Source organism: Neoarius graeffei, chromosome 11 (genome assembly GCF_027579695.1).
Source record: "Neoarius graeffei isolate fNeoGra1 chromosome 11, fNeoGra1.pri, whole genome shotgun sequence".
Taxonomy (NCBI): Eukaryota; Metazoa; Chordata; class Actinopteri; order Siluriformes; family Ariidae; genus Neoarius; species Neoarius graeffei.
In genome coordinates this window covers 1,658,617-1,681,383 of record NC_083579.1, presented here as the reverse complement: position 1 = coordinate 1,681,383, position 22,767 = coordinate 1,658,617, and the positions used below count along the sequence as shown (strand labels likewise).

Below are 22,767 nucleotides of genomic sequence, written 5' to 3'. Positions count from 1 at the left end.
CCCCTAATTCTGCACCGACAAATAGTGGAGCAATATCAGAAAGGAGTTCGACAGTGTAAAATTGCAAAGAGTTTGAACACATCATCATCTACAGTGCATAATATCATCAAAAGATTCAGAGAATCTGGAAGAATCTCTGTGCGTAAGGGTCAAGGCCGGAAAACCATACTGGGTGCCCGTGATCTTCGGGCCCTTAGACGGCACTGCATCACATACAGGCATGCTTCTGTATTGGAAATCACAAAATGGGCTCAGGAATATTTCCAGAGAACATTATCTGTGAACACAATTCACCGTGCCATCCGCCGTTGCCAGCTAAAACTCTATAGTTCAAAGAAGAAGCCGTATCTAAACATGATCCAGAAGCGCAGACGTCTTCTCTGGGCCAAGGCTCATTTAAAATGGACTGTGGCAAAGTGGAAAACTGTTCTGTGGTCAGACGAATCAAAATTTGAAGTTCTTTATGGAAATCAGGGACGCCGTGTCATTCGGACTAAAGAGGAGAAGGACGACCCGAGTTGTTATCGGCGCTCAGTTCAGAAGCCTGCATCTCTGATGGTATGGGGTTGCATTAGTGCGTGTGGCACGGGCAGCTTACACATCTGGAAAGACACCATCAATGCTGAAAGGTATATCCAGGTTCTAGAGCAACATATGCTCCCATCCAGACGACGTCTCTTTCAGGGAAGACCTTGCATTTTCCAACATGACAATGCCAAACCACATACTGCATCAATTACAGCATCATGGCTGCGTAGAAGAAGGGTCCGGGTACTGAACTGGCCAGCCTGCAGTCCACATCTTTCACCCATAGAAAACATTTGGCGCATCATAAAACAGAAGATACGACAAAAAAGACCTAAGACAGTTGAGCAACTAGAATCCTACATTAGACAAGAATGGGTTAACATTCCTATCCCTAAACTTGAGCAACTTGTCTCCTCAGTCCCCAGACGTTTACAGACTGTTGTAAAGAGAAAAGGGGATGTCTCACAGTGGGAAACATGGCCTTGTCCCAACTTTTTTGAGATGTGTTGTTGTCATGAAATTTAAAATCCCCTAATTTTTCTCTTTAAATGATACATTTTCTCAGTTTAAACATTTGATATGTCATCTATGTTCTATTCCGAATAAAATATGGAATTTTGAAACTTCCACATCATTGCATTCCGTTTTTATTTACAATTTGTACTTTGTCCCAACTTTTTTGGAATCGGGGTTGTACCTTTTTTAATGATCTTTTTAATAACATGCGCGCACGCATGCCGTTTGTGTTTCTGGTTCACCGTGTCCTCTCGCTGTGTCTCAGGTCAGTGTGTGCCGGCCGTGCTGAGGACTGTGTTCCAGGCGCAGGTGTGCGAGGAGCTCTTTAAGCAGCTGTGTATCAGCGGTACTCCTCAGATCAGACTGCACGCCGGCCTGCTGCTCGTACAGCTGTGTGGAGCCGAGAGCTGGTGGGGTCAGTTCATCTCCAACGTCCTGCAGGAGCTCTACAACTCTGAGCAGCTGCTCATCTTCCCACAGGACAGGTAACACACACACACACACACACACACACACACACACAGTCACTTACACCTGTCTCTTTATTATAGTATTGTAATGTGGATCATGACTGTTTCTCTCTTACCCTAAAACCTGTCTGTCTGTCTGTCTGTCTGTCTGTCTGTCAGGGTGTTCATGCTGCTGTCGTGTATAGGACAGAGGTCTCTCAGTAACAGTGGTGTGTTAGAGGGGCTGCTGAACCTCCTTGACTCTCTACTGTCTCCCCTCCAGCAGCCGTCTGCCTCACACCACCGCCGCACTGAGGGTACTGAGAGAGGGAGGGAGTGTGTGTGTGTGTGTGTGAGAGAGAGAGAGAGACCATTATGTACTGAGCACAACTCCAGTATATTGTAAATGAATTTTTTAATAATTCTGTGTTTAGGTGTGTTGGATATCCCGATGGTCAGCTGGGTGGTGATGCTGGTGTCTCGGCTGTTGGACTACGTGGCCAGTGTGGAGGACGAAGCCTCGTCAGCCAAGAAACCCCTCGGAGCCAAAGATCGAGAGAGAACCTTTACAGGTGAGAGTATTAACTGAACACTCGCCCTGCATTCACACTGAGCAACTGTTTACCTTCTACAGATCTTACACTGAGAATTTCTGAATTCAACAAGTGACGAATCCAAACGGTCATGTCGGACCGATCCTGTGGGGTGTGTGTGTGTGTGTGGTCTCCTCCTGTTGTATACGAGTTCTCATTAATGTGTACAGAGACGTTAGGGAGAAAAAGTTTGGAAGGAAGTAGAGGAGATCACTGGTGAGTGTGTGTCGTGAGTACAGTTAGCTGAGGAAGGGAACACATCACAACTGATGTGACTTTCACACTGATTAGCGCCTTATTTAATTTGTTTAACGTGTGTGTGTGTGTGTGTGTGTGTGTGTGTGTGTGTGTGTGTGCAGGTAATCAGTGGAGTTTCATCAACAACAGCCTGCAGTCTCACACTCCGAGCAGATCCACGAAAGGGAACAGCAGTTTAGACCGACTTTACTCACGCAAGATACGCAAACAGCTGGTGCACCACAAACAGGTACACGTGACACACACACAGTTCAAACTTTGTAATGTGAAGTCTTTAACACTTTTAAACTCCTGTTGTTTAACACTTGTATGTTTAATTATGCTGGTTCTTATGCTGCATTTTTCATGTTCTAAGCCCGAACCTGGTGTGTTTGTGTGTTCCGTCCCTTTGCGTGCAGCAGCTGAATTTGCTGAAAGCGAAGCAGAAAGCTCTGGTGGAGCAGATTGAGAAGGAGAAGATCCAGAGCAACAAAGGCTCGTCCTACAAGCTGCTGGTGGAACAGGCCAAGCTCAAACAAGCCACGTCGAAGGTGAGAGAGTGAGACATCCTGTCTGCTGCTCAGTGTGTATCACAGGACACATTAGTGGTTAAGAGATGTGTGTGTGTGTGTGTGTGTGTGTTTTGTTTTCAGCACTTTAAGGATCTGATCCGTCTGCGTCGGACGGCGGAGTGGCCTCGCTCTTCTCTGGACTCGGATGCGTCCTCGTCCACGGTGAAGGAGACTCCGGAGGTGGAGCTGCTCCCGTTCACGCTGTCACATGAGCGCTGCATCTGCGTGGTGCAGAAACTCGCTCTGTTCCTGCTCTCCATGGACTTCACCTGCCATGCTGACCTGCTACTGTTTGTCTGCAAGGTGTGTATACACACACACACACACACACACACACACACACACACACACACAGTAACAACACTCCAGTTTAACAAACACTGACGATAGCGCTAACACTGATGTTGATCTCCTGCCATCAGGTTCTAGCGCGGATAGCGAACGCCACACGACCCACAATCCACCTGTGCGAGGTCGTGTCAGAGCAGCAGCTAGAGAGACTCCTGCTCCTCCTGGTGGGAACAGACTTCAACCGTGGTGACATCAGCTGGGGTGGAGCCTGGGCACAGTACTCACTCACCTGCATGCTGCAGGACATCCTCGCAGGTGTGCGTTTTACAAGCTACATACAGACAACTCAGCTGAGGTTTTAGAACACAGCCTTCTATTCATACCTCTCTCTCTCTCCCATCTATCTCGTGCCCTGTCTCTGTCATGCATGCTGTCTCACCATCTTGTGTCCTCTCTCTCTCTCTCTCTCTCTCTCTCTCTCTCTCTCTTTCAGGAGAGTTGATGTCTCCTGTGTGTGTGGATGTGATGGAGGAGGGTGCAGTAGGTGATGAAGGTGCAGTCTCCTCCTCTTCCTCCTCCTCCTCAGCGGTGGTGGTGTTGGACTCGGAGGACTCTCTGGCCCCGCCCACACCACTTACGCTGGTGGAGACGATTGATGAGCCGCTCGGCCCCGATCTCATCGCAGGTACTCCCGGGAGCTCCTCCGCTTTCCAAAGTGCGTTGGTAATCTTGTTCTCTCTCTCACACACACACACACACAAAACAGAGGACACTACTCCAAGTTCTATTTCGTTTCTACTGACCGCCAGAGGCGGTGCTTTCAGCACATGGATATCCATCACACGAACGTGCAGGTCGAGTAATAGTAACAACAAAGTCACGTGTGACCTGGGTGACGTCACCCCGTGACCCCGGCATAAAAGACCGGTAAACCCAGGAAGTGACCTCTTACATCTTCTCGCGTTTGCAGGTTGCGAGTTGGGTTGAAATTTGGACAAAGCGCTGAGGTAGTTTCGTTACCCGTAGGGTTGGGGCTGTGCTTATGCACCCTCCAAGAAACTGCACTAAGTCCACCAACTCTTGTCGTTATATTCGTATTGATTTATTACTCCGTAAGCTGAGCGCTCTCGCTCGGTGGAGTTAGCTGATTAGCCCTCCGGGGCGGTGTCCTCACCGCTGGAGGCCGGCTTGTTTTCGCTTCAGGTAAGCGGGTTTCATTATTTAAATTAAAGCGGCGTTCCTCTCGCCGCTGTTTATCAGTTCTGCGGCGCTCGGCGCCTATCCTTGTTAATATTATTAACCACCTTGTTTTGTGTAGCCTCGCCACCGGCCTGTTCACAGGCCGGCTGTCTTGTGTGTTGTATTCGTATTGATTTATTACTCCGTTAAGCTGAGCGCTCTCGCTCGGTGGAGTTAGCTGATTAGTCCTCCGGGGCGGTGTCCTCACCGCTGGAGGCCGGCTTGTCTTCATTCAGGTAAGCGGTTTTCATTCATTTAATTTAAAGCGGTGTTTCTCGCCGCTGTTTATCAGTTCTGTGGCGCACTGCGCCTATCTTTGTTAATATTATTAACCGCCTTATTTTGTGTAGCCTTGTCTCCGGCCTGCTCACAGGCCGGCGGTCTTGTGTTGTATTGTTTGTTACTCCGTTAAGCTGAGCGCTCTCGCTCGGTGGAGTTAGCTGATTAGTCCTCCGGGGCGGTGTCCTCACCGCTGGAGGCCGGCTTGTCCTCATTCAGGTAAGCGGTTTTCATTTATTTAATTTAAAGCGGTGTTCCTCGCCGCTGTTTATCAGTTCTGTGGCGCACTGCGCCTATCTTTGTTAATATTATTAACCGCCTTATTTTGTGTAGCCTTGTCTCCGGCCTGCTCACAGGCCGGCGGTCTTGTGTTGTATTGTTTGTTACTCCGTTAAGCTGAGCGCTCTCGCTCGGTGGAGTTAGCTGATTAGTCCTCCGGGGCGGTGTCCTCACCGCTGGAGGCCGGCTTGTCCTCATTCAGGTAAGCGGTTTTCATTTATTTAATTTAAAGCGGTGTTCCTCGCCGCTGTTTATCAGTTCTGTGGCGCACTGCGCCTATCTTTGTTAATATTATTAACCGCCTTATTTTGTGTAGCCTTGTCTCCGGCCTGCTCACAGGCCGGCGGTCTTGTGTGTTGTATTCGTATTGTTACTCCGTTAAGCTGAGCGCTCTCGCTCGGTGGAGTTAGCTGACTAGCCCTCCGGGGCGGTGTCCTCGCCGCTGGAGGCTGGCTTGTTGTCGCCCAGGTAAGCGGTTTTCATTCATCTAAATTAAACGGTGTTTCTCGCCGCTGCTTATCAGTGCTGTGGCGCACGGCGCCTATCCTTGTTAATATTCCCGACCACGGGTGTGTTCGCCCGGTCGTTTTTCATTACCGCCTGATTGTTTATTTTGGGCTGCTTACTTGGGGTGTTCTCGCCCTATTTTTTAAGTTCCCTTCTGCCAGCCAGGCGTCATGGACCTCTCTCTCGCTGCGCCAACTGCCGGTCCCCCTCGAACCGGAGGACGGCCACCGCGAGTGCCCCTCATGCCTGGGTATTGATCACCTGCGGCAGGGGCTGACGGACATGGCCTGCGCAGACTGCATGTGCCTGGGCGTGGCTGCGCGGACCGCCGGGCTGGCTCGGCCGGATTCTCCGTCTGACATCCCCCGGGCCTCGGGGGGACAGGACACGGTGTCGGCTGCAGCAGCGGGGCCCAGCAAGCGCCGTGGGTTCCCCCACACGTCTTCGCTTTTAAGGCGAAAAAGAAGCGCTCGGGCGATTTGGCTCAGAAGGTGGAGGTATGTCCACCGAGCTGGAGGAGATGAAGGCCCTGCTGGCGAATCTTCAGCCTCCGCCACAGGGGGCAGTGTTCCCGCTGCAGGGCCCTGGCGGCAATGCAGGACACCCCTACCTATGGTCCGGCCTGCTCACGGGCCGGCTGTCTTGTGTGTTATATTCGTATTGTTTGTTACTCCGTTAAGCTGAGTGCTCTCGCTGGGTGGAGTTAGCTGACTAGCCCTCCGAGGCGTGTCCTCGCTGCTGGAGGCCGGTTTGTTATCGCTCAGGTAAGCGGTCTTCATTCATTTAAATTAAAGCGGTGTTTCTCGCCGCTGTTTATCAGTTCTGTAGCGCACGGCGCCATCCTTGTTAATATTCCCGACCACGGGTGTGTTCGCCCGGTCGCTTATTTTTTATTTCCGCCTGATAGTTTATTTTGGGCTACTTACTTGGAGCGTTCTCGCCCTATTTAAGTTCCCTTCTGCCAGCCAGGTGTCATGGACCCCCAGACGCTGGAGGGGACGAGCGCGGCATCACGGGAGCTGTGTGACGCGGCTCCAGGCCTTTGCCTACTCGTCGCGGGAACTGGGCCGGCTGATGTCGTATCTCACCCTCGGCCGCCAGCAGATATGGCGGGCACAGTCCCCTCTGGCCGAGCCCGACCGGCGTGTGCTGCACTCTCTCCCTGTTGTCCCCGGGGAGCTGTTTGGCGAAGCCACTCAGCAAGCCCTGGATCGGAGTGCCCAGGTCATCTAGGCGTAACAGCAGTTTGCTGGCCCCCGCCAGGCCCACCACCATGGCAATGCTGCCCAGTCCTTCAGGGGGCCCACACCGACTCTGTCTCGGCCACGCACCTGCCAGGAGACCAGACGGGTTGATGACTTTCGCCACCCCACCACCTCCCGGACCCGCGGTGCCGCCCCCTACACCCAGTCCACTCCTCGTCGCCCCCATGGTGACCGACGGGGGCGCTCTGGACGGCGCTGATATCAGCGCGCCGGCGGTCGGCCACTTTTCCAGCGAACAGCTCCAAAGCTGGAGAGCGTTGACCCCTGGGTGCTGGTGACCCTCACCGAGGGTTACCGCATCCATTTCTGCCGCCGTCCACCACGTTTCATGGGGTCAAACACCACCGTGAGCCATCCGGGGAAGTCCCTCGTCCCCCGGCAGGGAATTGCCACCCTCCTGGAGAAAGGAGCAGTCTCTCCCGTCGACAGGCAGAGACAGCAAGGTGGGTTCTACTCCAGGTATTTTCTGGTTCCGAAGGATGGCGGTATCCGCCCGATCCTCGACCTGAGGTCCCTCAATTCCCACTTGAGGACCATGAGGTTCCGCATGCTGCGTACAGTGGATGTCTTACACCACATCCAGGCGGGCGACTGGTTTGTCACCTTCGACCTGAAAGACGCCTACTTCCATGCTCCCATTGTGCCACACCACAGGCAGTTCCTGCGGTTTGCCTTCGAGGGCCAGGCTTTCGAGTTCAATGTTCTGCCCTTTGGGATACCGCTGGCACCCCGTGTGTTCACCGGATGTGCGGCAGCGGCATCGGCACTACTTCAGGCAAGGGGTTTGCGTGTCCTGCCCTACCTGGACGACTGGCTTGTCTGTCTGTTCACGGTCAGCAGCTCAGGCCCGCACCAACATCGCGACTGTGCTCTCGCATGTCGTAGAGCTGGGGCTCAGGGTGAATTACAAGAAGAGCTCGCTGGTGCCCAGCCGGGAGACGACTTTCTCGGGCATGCACCTGGATTCGAGGTCGTTGATGGTAACTCCCTCCCAGACCAGGATCCACAACATCCGCCTACTGCTTGGCCGCTTCGGACGGGGTAGGTCACTCGCCCTGAAGACCTTTCAGCGCCTGCTGGGCATGCTTACGGCAGCCTCCTCTCTGGTCCCGCTGGGACTTCTGGACTTATGCCGCTGCAGAGGTGGTTCAACGGTCTCCACCTCCACCCGGTGCTGCACGGGCGCAGCACATCAACGTGCTGGAGCTACGGGCTGTGTTCCTCGGCCTACAGCACTTCCTCTTAGGCCTGACCGGCAGACACGTTCTGGTGCGGACGGACAACGCTACGGTAGTGTACCACATCAACCACCAGGGAGGCACAAAGTCCCTCCAGTGCTTGGAAGTGGTTGGCCAACTTCTGCGGTGGGCCCATCGACATCTCTTGAGCCTGTGTGCCATGTACTTGCCAGGCACTGCCAACAGGGCAGCAGATCTGCTGTCCCGCCAGGACCCCGATCCCGGGGAATAGAGATTCAACCCAGCGGTGGTTCTCGCCATCTGGGAACGTTTTGGCAGGGCAGAGGTGGACCTCTTTGCCTGCCAGGAGTCGACATACTGCCCTCTGTGGTTCAGCCTCCATGGCCCCAGTCCCCTGGGCCAGGATGCGCTGGCGCATGCTTGGCCGAGGCAACTGCTGTATGCCTCCCCCCCTCTGCTGCTGATCGTGCCAACCCTACACAGGGTTGCGATGGACCACCACGGGCTGCTGCTTGTCGCCCCCCCGGTGGCCGGGCAGAGTGTGGTTCCCAAGTTGCTGCAACTTCTGAACGGCGACCCCTGGTGCCTGCCAGTGGGGACTGACCTGCTATCACAGCTGGGAGGGCAGATCTGGCACCCGGATCCAGCCCGTCTGCAGCTCTGGGTATGGCCGCTGAAGGGCCGGACCCCCTGCGAGGTCCTTGTGAGCCGGCAGTGGTCAATACCATTGCAAGCTCTCGGGCACCCCCCACCAATGCCCTCTATGCCAACAGATGGAGGCTTTTCTCCAACTGGTGCTTAACTCGGGAGGAGGAGCCTACATGCTGCCCCCTGCCGACCATTTGACTGTTCCGCCAGTCTCTGCTTGATAAGGGTCTTATCCCTGCCACCATCAAGGTCTATGCAGCTGCCATCTCTGCTCAGCATGCCAGAGTTGGGGGAAGGACCGTGGGGTCCCACGCCTTGGTGGCACGTTTCTTGAAGGGTGCTCTCCGGTTGAGACCCCCCCGACGGAGCCGGGTACCCACATGGGACCTTCATTGGTGCTGCAGGCTCTCTGCGACGCACCGTTCTGAGCCCCTGCTCACGGCAGACATTTCATGGCTCTTCCTGAAGACTGCTTTTCTTCTGGCCATTACATCGATGAGGCGCGTCGGGGAACTACACGCGCTGTCAGTCAGTGGGGAGTGCCTGCAGTGGCACTCCGGCGACAGTGGGGTCACCCTGTGGCCTAACCCCTCTTTCCTCCCAAAGACCCTCTCTGCTACCTTCGTCAACCAGCCCCTTAGCCTTGCGGCGTTCGAGGCGGGCCATGGTGAGAGGTCGGAACTTTTGTGCCCAGTTCGCGCCCTCAGGGTGTACGTGTCGCGTACAGAGGGCTTCCGTAGGAGTGACGCCCTGTTTCTGTGCCACACAGGACCGTCGAGGGGTCTGGCGCTCTCTAAGCAGAGGCTATCCAAGTGGATAGTCGAGGCCATATTACATGCCTACAGGCACAGTGGCTTCCCGATTCCTCCGGCTGCCAGGGCGCACTCTGCACGGGGCGTGGTAGCCTCATGGGCATCACTGAAGGGCGTGCCCCTTTCAGACATATGCAGCGCAGCCTCCTGGGCTTCCAGCTGCACCTTCACCAGGTTTTACCGTCTTAATGTCGTCCCACATAATCCTGTGGCGACGGCTGTCATTCCAGGCCCGTCGCAGCAGCACTGGGTACGGGTAGGCACTCCTCATGACCTGGTTGGTATTAGTCATCCATGTGCTGAAAGCACCGCCTCTGGCGGTCAGTAGAAACGAAATAGAACGAGGGTTATGTATATAACCGCGGTTCTATGAGTTTCGGATGACCGCCAGAGCTTGGCAGTCACTCGGAGTGTACACGAGAAGATTGCCAAGAGGTCACTTCCTGGGTTTACCGGTCTTTTATGCCGGGGTCACGGGGTGACGTCACCCAGGTCACACGTGACTTTGTTGTTACTATTACTCGACCTGCACGTTCGTGTGATGGATATCCATGTGCTGAAAGCACCGCCTCTGGCGGTCATCCGAAACTCATAGAACCGCGGTTATATACATAACCCTCGTTTCTTTAGTGTTGATGTTTTAAGTTCTGTCTCCTCTTTGTTTGTTGGTTTGTTTTTCTGCATGAATTTTAATTGCTTGTGTTTATTGGCTTGTTTATTGAGCATGAGTGATTTACACACACAAAAAAGCCAATACCTGAAATATCGGTGTTGGATTTCTCATGCAGTTATGAGGCCTTGTGCGTTCACGCTAAATCAGTCATGTGACTTCACTTCCTTTTTAATTTTATCCAGTAGAGGTGACGTGTGAAGTACGACTCGCTGTCACCCTTATAAACACCCACATGTCCAGCAGCTGTGTGGTGAAGTGTGTGTTCAGCATGGTTATTTATAACACAGTATACAAATAAAATCTAAATGTAAAATCTACTTCAAAAAATAAATTATAGCTAGTGTTTATAGTTATAGATTATTATATGATTATGAAATATGACACACGAAATATACACGTTACTTATAAGACATTTTCTCAGGTTATACATTATATAACAATTTTGTAATTTAATATTGTTATAAAATGATGTATGAAATGATACTGTATAAAGTATTTAAAATATTAATTGATTCTATATATAAATGAAATTTTATATTGTATGAAATGGATTAAAAATGCAGAATTTAGCTGTATTTAAATATATGAAATTGACGGACTGATTTACAATATTTAATGATGCATCTATATAAGTATAAAGATAAGTACGTGTGTACTATAAAAGACATATGCTTATAATTGTAGTTATCTATAGTATAATTAAATATTTATATAAAATAAAACATGAACTGTATAAAGACTATAAATATATTAAAAAAAAAAAGCAACCCAGAGTTTACAGATGTGTGATTTAGGTGTTGAGTTTTGGGGTTTTTAATCATGGAAGCTTGACAGTTTAATTCCAGTAAAATTATTTTAAAACAATACCACTGCTGTGTATAAAAAGGATAAAATACTCCATGTACATTTTGATGGCTTTTTTAAATCAGAACCCTAAAACATGGGCCACGCCCTTGAAATGTTTCTTACAGTACAAACTCCTGTTCACTCATGTGAACCATCAGCTGCTTCGACACAAAATATCTGTAAAGATAATCATCAGTGTTGCACTCGGACACGACAGTTTAAAGGAGATTATCGTTAAAACTGGGCGGTTAGAGGTGTGTGTGTGTGTGTGTGTGTGTGTGGCGTTTTGAGTGTGCTTGCTTGGCGATATTAAAGCTCTTTTCGTTGCCCAAAGGTGCTCCTCCACTGTCATCTTTGGAAAAAGATAAAGACATAGACTTTGACTTGCTACAGGACCTGATGGATGTTGATATTGATCCTTTAGATATTGATTTGGAAAAAGATCCGCTCGCCGCCAAAGTCTTTAAGGTACAGTACACATGATTTCTCTGTTTTATTTTATTTATCAAAATATTTAAACTCCCCTTCCTCCTTCGAATGCCTGCTGTTTATCCTCCTCTCGTTTCCTTCCTCTTTCCCTTCTTCAGTACTGAGTTCTTGTTGTCTGATCTCCAGAGTCACTGGTTTATTAATGAGTCATGGTTTATTAAGAGAAATGCTCCATGTGTGCACTTTATCTTTTTTATTTTGCCTGAGTCTCGCCCCTCTCTTCCTCCAGCACAGTGCCGGTGCTGGTCTGAATCAACCCAGAACCGCACCATCACACCGGATTACAGGGGGGTGGAACTTTCCAAACGAACTTTAATAACCTTTCCACTACAGCGCGCGCATGCGCGCACACACACACCATCACCAACATCATGCTTTAGATTTGGAGCAATTCCAAACATGATGGAAAATAAGTCCATAAGTATTGGCACCTTTTGGTTAAAATTTTTTTAGAAAATGTCTTTGTAGTTAATTTGGTCTCGTCTCACTTCAGGGACACATTTCTCAAAAGATGGGGTCCTGCTCCCGCTCTACTATCACAGCAAGTGATTCCAAATTCTCCTGCACAGCCAGACTCCTTTACTAATATATATATATATACACAACCCCCCCTTAAAGGAACAGTCCACCGTATTTCCATAATGAAATATGCTCTTATCTGAATTGAGACGAGCTGCTCCGTACCTCTCCGAGCTTTGCGCGACCTCCCAGTTAGTCAGACATGCTGTCACTCCTGTTAGCAATGTAGCTAGGCTCAGCATGGCCAATGGTATTTTTTGGGGCTGTAGTTAGATGCGACCAAACTCTTCCACGTTTTTCTTGTTTACATAGGTTTATATGACCAGTGACATGAAACAAGTTCAGTTACACAAATTGAAATGTAGCGATTTTCTATGCTATGGAAAGTCCGCACTATAATGACAGGCGTACTAACACCTTCGGCAGCGCATTGATATCTGAGCTCCGTATCAATGCGCTGCTGAAGTGCACAGAAGGTGTTAGTACGCCTGTCATTATAGTGCGCACTTTCCATAGCACAGAAAATCGCTACGTTTCAATTTGTGTAACTGAACTTGTTTCATATCACTGGTCATATAAACCTCTGTAAACAGGAAAAACGCGGAAGAGTTTGGTCGCATCTAACTACAGCCCCAAAAAATACCATTGGCCATACTGAGCCTAGCTACATTGCTAACAGGAGTGACAGCGCGTCTGACTGACTGGGAGGTCGCGCAAAGCTCGGAGAGGTACAGAGCAGCTCGTCTCAATTCAGGTAAGAGCATATTTCATTATGGAAGTACGGTGGACTGTTCCTTTAATGTTTTTTTTATTGATACTTGTTTATTAACTCATTCAAAATATTTGTAAATATCAGTGGGAAGTTAATTATTTCATTTGAATGTAAAAACAGAAAACAGCAGAAGCATTGTATACAAGTGCAAAATGTTCAAGCTTTAATAAAAAACAAGTTTAAAAAAATTGTCTAATCTCAGACTGAGAGAAATCAAACCATTTATTGAAAAATTTGTTGTTAGAGAATGCAAAAAAAGTTGAACATTTAACGTAGCAGTTCCTTTTTTCTTGCACTGCGAGCAAAAACAAGTTTTTGACCCTCTTTACCAAGGGGGCCAATAATTTTGGAACTGACTATATATTAATATACTTTTTCTTTAAAGGAGAAATTTTTCCCATTATTTAAATTGCTGTCACAGCTACCAAGTTAATGAATAAAAAAAAAAGTAGTTATTGATTTATTTCTTTTGCCATCTTTTATTTATCTGTTTATTTACATTTTCAGAAATCCATTAAAAACTCCATAAAGGTATAAATTTAAATTTGTTTGCTGGCTTTTTGAGAGCTCTATAAAGGTATTTGAGTGTGGTGTTTTTTAGAACTCTGTTAAAAACTTACCATAGACAGACAGATAAATACTGTAAAATATATATTTGTTTGCTTATTAATTTATTAATTGTTTTATGTATGTGTGTGTATATGTAAGAACTACGTAAATCCTACATAGAGAACTCCTCCTCTGTCTTTCTCTGAAGGCAGGAAATTAAACTCCTGCTTTATTAAATCGCCGTGAGCGCCGCGCCCAGCCCAGCCCCCACCCCACCCCCATTTTACTGGCCATGGCATGACTTGTGTAATTTGCTGTGAAAGTTCAGGAATTGGACTCGGTCGGGTTGTAGATCGGACCTGGGCACCAGCACTGTGTTACTGTTCTGCGACTTCATCTCTTTCTCCCTTTAAGGAAATATTTTATCATCAATAAGTTTCTCAAGTCTTCTTTTTTTTGTGTGTTTTTGTTTTTTCCTTCCCTGTTTCCTGTGTGTGTGTGTGTGCGCGCACAGCCCATCAGCAGTACCTGGTATGATTATTGGGGTGCTGATTATGGAACGTACAGCTATAACCCCTACATCGGTGGAGCAGGAATCCCCGTGTCCAAACCTCCGGCTGCGGTGGAGAAACCGGGCTCTCAGAACCTCTCTGTCTCCGTCTCGCAAGGTAGCACACCCACAGAGCCGGACCTTTACCCGTCAGGGTCATAACCCATCCGGTCTTTATCTACAGGTTTCACCAAGGCTTATTGACTTATGCTTTACTTATTATTAATAAAATAACATTGATTTAAAGTGCACTGAAGATTTTATTTTTAAAAAGTCTGTTTAAAAAAAGTCTGAAGTTCTTTTATTTTATTTTGGGGGTTTTTAATCAAAACATGGTGACTTTATCCTGTCTCAGAATCTCTTTTACTGTTTACCCTTATTAAAGTTTGTTTTATGTGTATGTTTAACAAGTTTATTTATTATTATTATTATTATTATTACTATACAATACTATGTCAGCTGATCTCAATCTGTCTTGCGTTATTTTTTTTAAAAAGCTTTGAAGTGTTTTTGTTTATTGAAGCTCTTCACAAATCTTTCACACAAAAAAAATCACATGCATTATAACTATAATATACAGAAGCGTAAATAAAAATAAAATCAATCCTAATAAACTAAAAACCAGTCAAGTCTCCTCATCTGTAAGTATTTCCAGTTCCAAAAATGAATGCATTTTCCAGAACCAGTCCTAAACTGCGCAGTTGGCTTTAACTCTGTGGGATTGGTGAGTGGTGATGGGTAAAGTGTCGGATTTGAACAGATTTTTTCCCCTGAACCCTGGTGCAGCTCTCCGTCTCTCCTGATTCACACATCTGAAGGCTTTATTCAGGGGAAATGAACATCGCTCTTCTGGAATAGTTTGTGTTGTGTGATTAAAATAAGTGTGCAAGTCTGAAATAATCATTGAAATACACTATAGGCAAAAGTATGTGCACCCCTGACCATCAAACCAACAGGTAGCGCACACTTCTCTGGAATATCCCTGTATGGTGGAACATTCCAGTTTCCCTTCACTGAAACAGAGTCCAAACCTGTTCCAGCATGACGATGCTCCTTTACACAAAGCACAGGAGCTCCATGAAGACGTGGTGTGTGTGTGAAGGTTGGACTGAAGAACTCGAGTGTCCTGCACAGAGCACTGACTGAACTCGACCCCACTGAACACCTCTGGGATGAACTGGAGCCTCAACTTCAGGGTCCGATCTCACTAATGAACGCACATCCCCACAGCCACGCCCCAAAATCTAGAGGAGAGTGTTCCCAGAAGAGAAGAGTGGAGCATATTATAACGGTGAAGGGAATAAATCTGGAACAGGACATTCAACAAGGATGTATGGGTCTGACAGTCAGGGTGCACATACTTTTCACCATATAGTGGAGTTCCCCCCAGTTTTGTAACAGAGTCAGTCGTTTGGATGTCGTCACAGACGTGGGCTGGGTGGTGGTGATGGTACAATAACTAACACACAAAATTCATTCTCTCTCTCTCTCTCTCTCTCTCTCTCTCTCTCTCTCTCTCTCTCTCTCCTGCTCTCTGCCGCCCCCCCAAAGCTCTGGATGCTCGGCTGGAGGTGGGACTGGAGCAGCAGGCAGAGCTCATGCTGAAGATGATGGCCACGTTGGAGGCTGATGCTATTCTGCAGGCTCTTACCTCTAACTTACCTGCAGGTAGGCGCACACACACTCAAGCGCACGCATCAGAGCCTGATGCTTCATTGTTTGTTAATTTTCCCAACCGTATAATTGTACTTAAAATTATTTTATTAGGCTTATTGAATGTTAATGTTTGTTTTTAGTTTTTTACTGCCTGAGAATGTTTGGAATCGATTTCAGAAAATAAAATGGTTGAAAAAAAACCAACCACATTTATGCCAGTTTTATTTTTTTCTGCCTTTTTTTTTTTTTAAATTCATGTTAGACTTTATTTGTTGACTTCAGTTTTAAAAAAGGAAGTAATTGCACTTGATCATAATTACTCATCTTTTCAGGTTCGCAGGCCACTAATGGGACGGACGACTCTCTCCTGCGGGGGATGCATGGATCCCCCCCTGGGGGCAGCGTAATGGTTCAGCCCTCCTCCATTCCCATGCTGAGTGCATGCTTCAATAAACTCTTCTCCATGCTGCAGGTCCACCATGTGCAGGTACACACACACACACACACACACACACACACACACACACACACACACACTCTCTTCAGGTTTGCTTTTTCATCATGATGACCTCTAGTGTTCAAACCAGGAAGTTCAGCTTTTCAGCAAAATGATTGTGTGTGTGTGTGTGTGTGTGTGTGTGTGTAGTTGGAGTCTCTGCTCCAGCTGTGGCTCACACTCAGTCTCAACTCGTCCTCTGGCTCAGAGGAAAGCGGCTCAGACATCTTCCTCTTCAACTCCAGCCGAGTTCCCACAATCCCTCTCAACCAAGGTCAGAGGTCAACGCGCTAATCCTCAGTGCTGTTTACTGTCAGTAAACAAATTGTTGTATTAGTATGGAATAAACAGCTAATATGAAGAAAGCAGAATTCATGCACTCTGTGGAATCTCAGCTTTTAATATACTGTGTGTGTGTGTGTGTGTCCTCACAGCATCCATCAGTAGTTTTCTCTCTGTTCTGGCCTGGTATCCCAACACCTCTCTGCGTACGTGGTGTTTAGTGTTACACAGCCTCACTCTCATGACCAACATGCCAGCCAGTGGTGAGTTTATTTTCTCATGTTCTTTAATAATAATTTGCTTGAATATTCTGTTTGCGTTTCACAAAATGGCGCAACTCTGCAACAAATCTGAACCCAGGATGATCCCACCTTGGGCACAGTCACCTTCTGCTCAGAGAATTCTACCTAGGAACACAGGATGCGTTTCTCTGAAGGTTCTCAGATGGTGACAAAGCATAAAATATTCAGCAAATAAATAAAAATAGTATTTTAAATTAAACCGATTGTATCCGGTAACCCGAGTTTGTTTTAATAGTAGTGTGCATCTAAGCTTGAGGGTGCCAATACTTTAACCTGGAGTGTGTCTTTAGTTTCTTGGACAGTAGTTTGCTTTTGTGGCTGAATCTCAAATATCATTCTACACTGTGCATTAGGGCACTAGGTAGTGTGTACTGCACCATGGTGTTATAGCCTCTGTAGGGTGCAAATAAAGTGAGTAAGATGGAATTTTGGATTTGTTGTATAGTTTGAGTTTAGAGGGTGTGTGTGTGTGTGTGTGTGTGTGTGTGTGTGTGTTCCAGCGTCTAACAGTGGTATAGTTGTACATGAAAGCACGGCTCAGCAGATGGTGTCGGACCCGACGCTGGTGCACGTAATGGTGCGCTTCCTGTCAGGCAGTAACCCCCACGGGACGAGTCAACACAGCTCACAGGTACACACGGCGCCTCTTGTACTCCTGTGTGTTATAAACGGTTACAGTGTGTAAACCACGACTCTGTCTGCACAGGTGGGTCCGACTGCCACGCAGGCGATGCACGAGTTCCTGACCCGGTTACAGGTCCACCTGTCCTCCACCTGTCCTCAGATGTTCAGCGAGTTCCTGCTCAAATTGGTGCACATTCTCTCCACTGAGCGGTACACACTCCTCCTCTTTCTCTTTATTCTACTTGACAGTTATGGTAGTTTGTTTATTTCTTTATTTACGGTCCTAACAGCTGAGTGACCTGTGTGTTAACTAACTGATTACTAATCTACTGACTTAATGACCTACTAACTGGCTGACTTGTTGATTTGTTGAATGACTGAGCGATGTGTTGTCTTACGAACTGATTTATTGGCTTACTTTCTTTATTCCTGCCTCGGCTGCTTATTTACATCTTTCCTGAATTACTGAACTCCTTCCTGTCTGTCCTTCCTGTCCAGGGGTCCGTTCCATTCAGGACAGGGCCCGTTGGACGCTCAGGTGAAGCTCTTGGAGTTCACACTGGAGCAGAATTTCGAGGTTGTGTCCGTCACCACCATCACAGCCGTGATCGAGTCCATCACCTTCCTGGTCCATCACTACATCACCTGCTCGGAGAAGGTGGTGTCCCGGAGCGGCTCGGACGGCTCCGTGTGCGCCCGCGCCTGTTTCGGAGGCCTTTTCGCCAACATCATCCGCCCAGGAGACGCCAAGGCGGCGTGTGGAGAGACCACGCGTGATCAGCTGATGTTCGACCTGCTCAAGCTCGTCAACGCGCTCGTCACCCTGCCGCTGTCCGGAGACCGAGAGTACAGCGGGCGCATGCCCTCCAACAGCGTCTCCGACGAGGAGAAAGTCTGCAGTGGCGGCAAAGAGGGCGGAGCCTCTGGACACATCCCCAATCAGGGTCTGGCGATGGGCGTGGCGGACCTGGTGCTGGCCAATCAGCAGATCATGAGTCAGATCCTTTCAGCTCTGGGGCAGTGCAACAGCAGCGCCATGGCCATGATTATCGGTCTGTACACGCTCAGCCCGCTGTGGGCGTGTCCCAATCCTCACACCTCACTCACTGTATCGGACACAAACGCCATCCTTTATTCACTGTTGGCGATGGAATTAAATGTGTTCTAAACAAAGATTTCAGCTGGTATTTAAAGGAGAACTGAAGGCAAATTAAAAAATTTTTTTTATTAAATATCGGAATGCATTTTTGATCGCTATTTTGTCGCTGCTATAGCAAGTTCTGAGTGTTTGAAATCTGCTCTGTAATAGATCAGTCCATATGTCAAAGCAACGGCTGTAAACGAGATTCGGTGAGACCTGTTCGAGACATCGTAGGACGGAAGTAAAACGTACAGCGGAAATCAAAGTCACCAACATCTGCCAACGTTGTCAAAAGACGCGCACGCCCTCTTTCGAACGCTGATGTAATCAAGCTGGAAGTTTTTTGTTTGTTTTGATAGCGATCAGGAAAGTTTGAAAAAAGTAGGCAGTAATCGTCATTTAAACATGTTTTTGTGCAATACTTCGTTCGGAAAACAGTTTTCAAAATGGCGGCGCTGACACTTCACGTTTCGAAGTCTTGCACAAGTCTCGTGAAGATCGCGCAGATAAGCGACGCCTGCCGCGGACCAGACGAGCTACATTCAACACGGCTAAGAACCGAACAGGCCGATCAGTATAATATTTTTAATTGCAATTAGTTGCCAATACAAGTCGCGATATAAGGTTCCTAAAACCGAACAGGTAATTGAATAACATGTTAATTAAGAAGTAATGCAAGTTTAAAAATGACTTCAGTTCCCCTTTAATGATAAATATAATAATGACGCTTTTTAAAAGTACAGTAATGCGATAGTTTACTAAATTTTTATTTATTTTTACTTTCTGAAACTGTTCCACTCTCTCCTTGCGTTCAGGTGCCAGTGGACTCCACCTGACCAAGCATGAGAATTTCCATGGCGGTTTGGATGCCATCTCTGTGGGCGACGGTCTGTTCACCATCCTCACCACGCTGAGTAAGAGAGCCACGTCCGTGCAGGTCATGCTGCAGCCCATCCTCACCTACATGGCCTGCGGCTACATGGGCAGACAGGTGAGATCTCGGACAGTGAGCACACGATGTCCACAGGTAGAGCGGTGGAATTGTGCAGAAATTCACAGTAAATCAGTTCCAGTCTGTTGGTGGTCGGGGTGCATATACTTTTAGAGCCACTAGAGTCGGGGGAGCCAGTAATAGTAGTCTAATATGGAGCTCTTTGGGTGTGACGTTGCCTGGGTGTGTCCCAAACCACACACTGTATTCACTATATAGGGCACATCAGCACCAGTCAGGAGGGTGTGTGTTTGAGGGGCTGTGTTGAAGAGAGTGTGTGTGTTTGGTGCGCAGGGTTCACTCTCCACCTGTCAGCTCTCTGAGCCGCTGCTGTGGTTTATCCTGAGAGTTCTGGATACCAGTGAGGCGCTTAAAGTCTTCCATGACATGGGTATGGACACCCCACACACACACACACTTGTTTACTCATCACCAGTGCTGAAGGATAATAAATATAGCATAACTGATTGATTGATTTGAGACTCGTGTGTGTGTGTGTGTGTGTGTGTGTAGGTGGAGTACAGCTGATCTGCAACAACATGGTGACGAGTACACGGGCCATCGTGAACACGGCGCGCAGCATGGTCTCCACCATCATGAAGTTTTTAGACTCGGGGCCGGGGAAAGCAGCAGATGGCAGCCTGAAGGCCCGAGTCCTCGCCTCTGAGCCCGAGAACGCCGAGGGACTGCACAACTTTGCCCCTCTCGGTAACAAGCTTTAATCATTTCACACACACACACACACACACACACACACACACACACACAGTACGTGAGCAGAAGAGGGGACTTGTAGATGTTTGGTGCGGAGGAGGGGTGTGTGTGTGCGCGCGCGCGTCCTGATTTTTAAAAAGCACTATAGAACATGGTAATGAAAATGCATAAAGGGTGTCATTACTTTTGAACTCCAATAACATTTTCTAAAGAATTAACTAATTAAGTGTTTTAATTAGGGGGTGATGTGAAATACATCTGATCTACCTGCAAGTTTTATTTGTGGTGGTCATAAAATTATTTTTGTGCCAAGTGAACAAAGCAAGTGTGTTTTAATTAAAAAAAATAAATCGTATTTAATGGTGATGTTCTGTATATTTACCATGTGTTGTGTGGGTTTTTTATTTTTCTTCCCCCCCCCTTGTCAGGCACCATAACATCAAGCAGTCCTACAGCTCAGCCTGCTGAGGTTCTCCTCCAGGCCACGCCTCCACATCGCCGCGCCCGGTCCGCCGCATGGTCCTACATCTTCCTCCCTGAGGAGGCGTGGTGTGACCTCACCATCCACCTCCCTGCTGCTGTGCTACTCAAAGAGCTTCACATCCAGCCACACCTCGCCTCGCTCGCCAGTGAGACACACACACACACACACACTCTCAAAGATGATTGTTTTCCTTTAACAACATCTTTCTTTTTTAAATTCCTCTTACACCTCACCAGTTTACCACCGATGATGATTTTTAACTATTAATGAGTGATGCATTGCACTTTTTTTTTTATCCATGTATACTTGCATGCAGTTAGCTGTGAAAATGACTTCCTGTTGTCACCTGACGTTACAGCAGCTATAAACAGTCATTCCCTTCCACCTCTCTCTCACAAAGTTAATGTTACGTAAACATCTCCTTACCCTGGAGAGAAGTTGACCACATGTACATTTTTTAACATGTTTCTGTGGTGTATCTGCTGTATGAGACTCAACACCATCTGACTAATCAGAATCCACAACTTGACACAGCATTACACAGAAACTTTCAATGCTTGGATTCTTGTTGAACTCCTCGGTGTCCCCTCTGTGTGTCCAGCGTGTCCGTCCTCGGTGTCGGTGGAGATCAGTGCGGATGGAGTGAACATGCTCCCTCTGTCCACGCCCCTCGTCACGAGCGGACTCACCTACATTAAAATCCAGCTGGTGCGTGCGGAGGTGGCGTCGGCCGTGTGTGTGCGTCTGCACCGTCCTCGAGACGCCAGCACTCTCGGCCTGTCGCAGATCAAACTGCTCGGCCTCACCGCGTTCGGCAGCACCTCCTCGGCCACCGTCAACAACCCCTTCCTGCCCTCAGAGGACCAGGTCTCTAAAACCAGGTACGCGTCTGTGTCCCGACACCCTGATCAGTCATTATTACTCCATCTGCTCCACCTCTGCCCTCTCTGAGCGTCCTCGTGTGCGAGATTTAATTCTGACACGCAGTTCCAGCTCATGTTTTGTTAATTCTCAGATGTTGTGTAATGATGTGGTGTTTTTTCTTGGCTCAGTATCGGCTGGCTGCGTCTGCTGCACCACTGCGTGACTCACGTCTCTGACCTGGAGGCGATGATGGCGAGCGCGGCTGCGCAGACGGCGAACCTGTTGCAGACGTGTGCAGCGTTGCTCATGTCTCCGTACTGCGGCATGCACTCGCCCAACATCGAGGCTGTGCTGGTGAAGATCGGCCTCCAGTCCACACGCATCGGCCTCAAACTCATCCACATCCTGCTGCGGAACTGCGCCGCCTCGGGCACCGACCTCGCCAGTAAGAGCCTGTTACTCACCGCTCACTTCACTTCTGTTTACTTACAGGATAAAACCGAGAGGTTCTACATTCTGTTCTCTTGTTTTTGATTAGGTGTGTCTAATTTCTTTAGAATAAAAGGGAAAAAAAAAAAAACATCATTAGGCATTAAATAATTTTTGATTAGCTTTTTTGTTTAACTTTAGGAAAAATATGACTGTGGTTTTGAGCAAGACGCAAATCAGTGCAATTTCTGAGTTGTTAATTATTTATAAACAAGCAAATGATTGATTATTAGCCCCTGATAAAGTTGGGATTAATATTTTGCCTGACCTCACTGCACAGGGGCAAAGGTTATAAAATACAGAAACGCAAATATTTATTTGTGATATTTTATTATTTTTCTGTGTTGGGTTTAATGTGTTTCATTTCTGGGATTATTTTGCAGTCCACTGTGTGTATGTAGGTGTAAATCTTTTATTTGTTTATTTATAGATAGATAGTGTGTGTATACACACATGCATAAAATACACACATACACGACTTGTTCTCATTATTTTTAAATGTCTTTTTTCAGATAAGTAATTAAAACATATTGAACGTACATTTTGTTTAAATCTTATTGCATTTTTTCATAAACAAATCTTCATTCAGAAAAAATGTTCAAAGAATCATGTCTGTGAAGATTCTCAGTCATCCAGGTCATAGTAAACTGTGGGTGGTAAAAGAGAGCAACTGGACTTGCCTGAAGATTCTTGAAGACGTCTCACCTCTCATCCGAAAGGCTTCTTCAGTTCTGTCTGACTAATAGGGAGTATCAGGTATTTATCCTCTCATGGATGAAAAGCGATCCTAAGGTGTGGTTGAGTCCTCTTGTTGGTGTGGGTCACTGGGTTCTGGGTGTGAACGGCCTCGAGAGTCGTTGGGATGATCAACGGATAGTTGGTTCTCTCTGTCCTCTTGTGAGTCCCTGAAAA

The 22,767-nt window shown here is 47.7% G+C and overlaps 1 protein-coding gene across 9 annotated transcripts in view; it reads left to right on the top strand.

Annotated features, from left to right (window-relative positions):
- birc6 (baculoviral IAP repeat containing 6) overlaps positions 1-22,767 on the top strand; it is a 133,310-nt gene that overhangs the window by 40,657 nt on the left and 69,886 nt on the right. For 8 of the 9 annotated variants that reach the window (XM_060933236.1, XM_060933233.1, XM_060933231.1 and 5 more), the window contains exons 30-52: positions 1,310-1,529; positions 1,674-1,810; positions 1,928-2,065; positions 2,446-2,573; positions 2,743-2,874; positions 2,977-3,198; positions 3,318-3,501; positions 3,680-3,901; positions 11,268-11,401; positions 13,777-13,930; positions 15,364-15,480; positions 15,801-15,955; positions 16,115-16,238; positions 16,399-16,509; positions 17,049-17,179; positions 17,255-17,382; positions 17,671-18,224; positions 19,129-19,304; positions 19,599-19,695; positions 19,818-20,012; positions 20,447-20,647; positions 21,104-21,383; positions 21,555-21,811. In XM_060933236.1, the coding sequence (XP_060789219.1) occupies positions 1,310-1,529; positions 1,674-1,810; positions 1,928-2,065; positions 2,446-2,573; positions 2,743-2,874; positions 2,977-3,198; positions 3,318-3,501; positions 3,680-3,901; positions 11,268-11,401; positions 13,777-13,930; positions 15,364-15,480; positions 15,801-15,955; positions 16,115-16,238; positions 16,399-16,509; positions 17,049-17,179; positions 17,255-17,382; positions 17,671-18,224; positions 19,129-19,304; positions 19,599-19,695; positions 19,818-20,012; positions 20,447-20,647; positions 21,104-21,383; positions 21,555-21,811 (4,197 nt within the window). The remainder of the gene's footprint in view (positions 1-1,309; positions 1,530-1,673; positions 1,811-1,927; positions 2,066-2,445; positions 2,574-2,742; positions 2,875-2,976; positions 3,199-3,317; positions 3,502-3,679; positions 3,902-11,267; positions 11,402-13,776; positions 13,931-15,363; positions 15,481-15,800; positions 15,956-16,114; positions 16,239-16,398; positions 16,510-17,048; positions 17,180-17,254; positions 17,383-17,670; positions 18,225-19,128; positions 19,305-19,598; positions 19,696-19,817; positions 20,013-20,446; positions 20,648-21,103; positions 21,384-21,554; positions 21,812-22,767) is intronic. The other variant, XM_060933228.1, reaches the window with a different exon arrangement.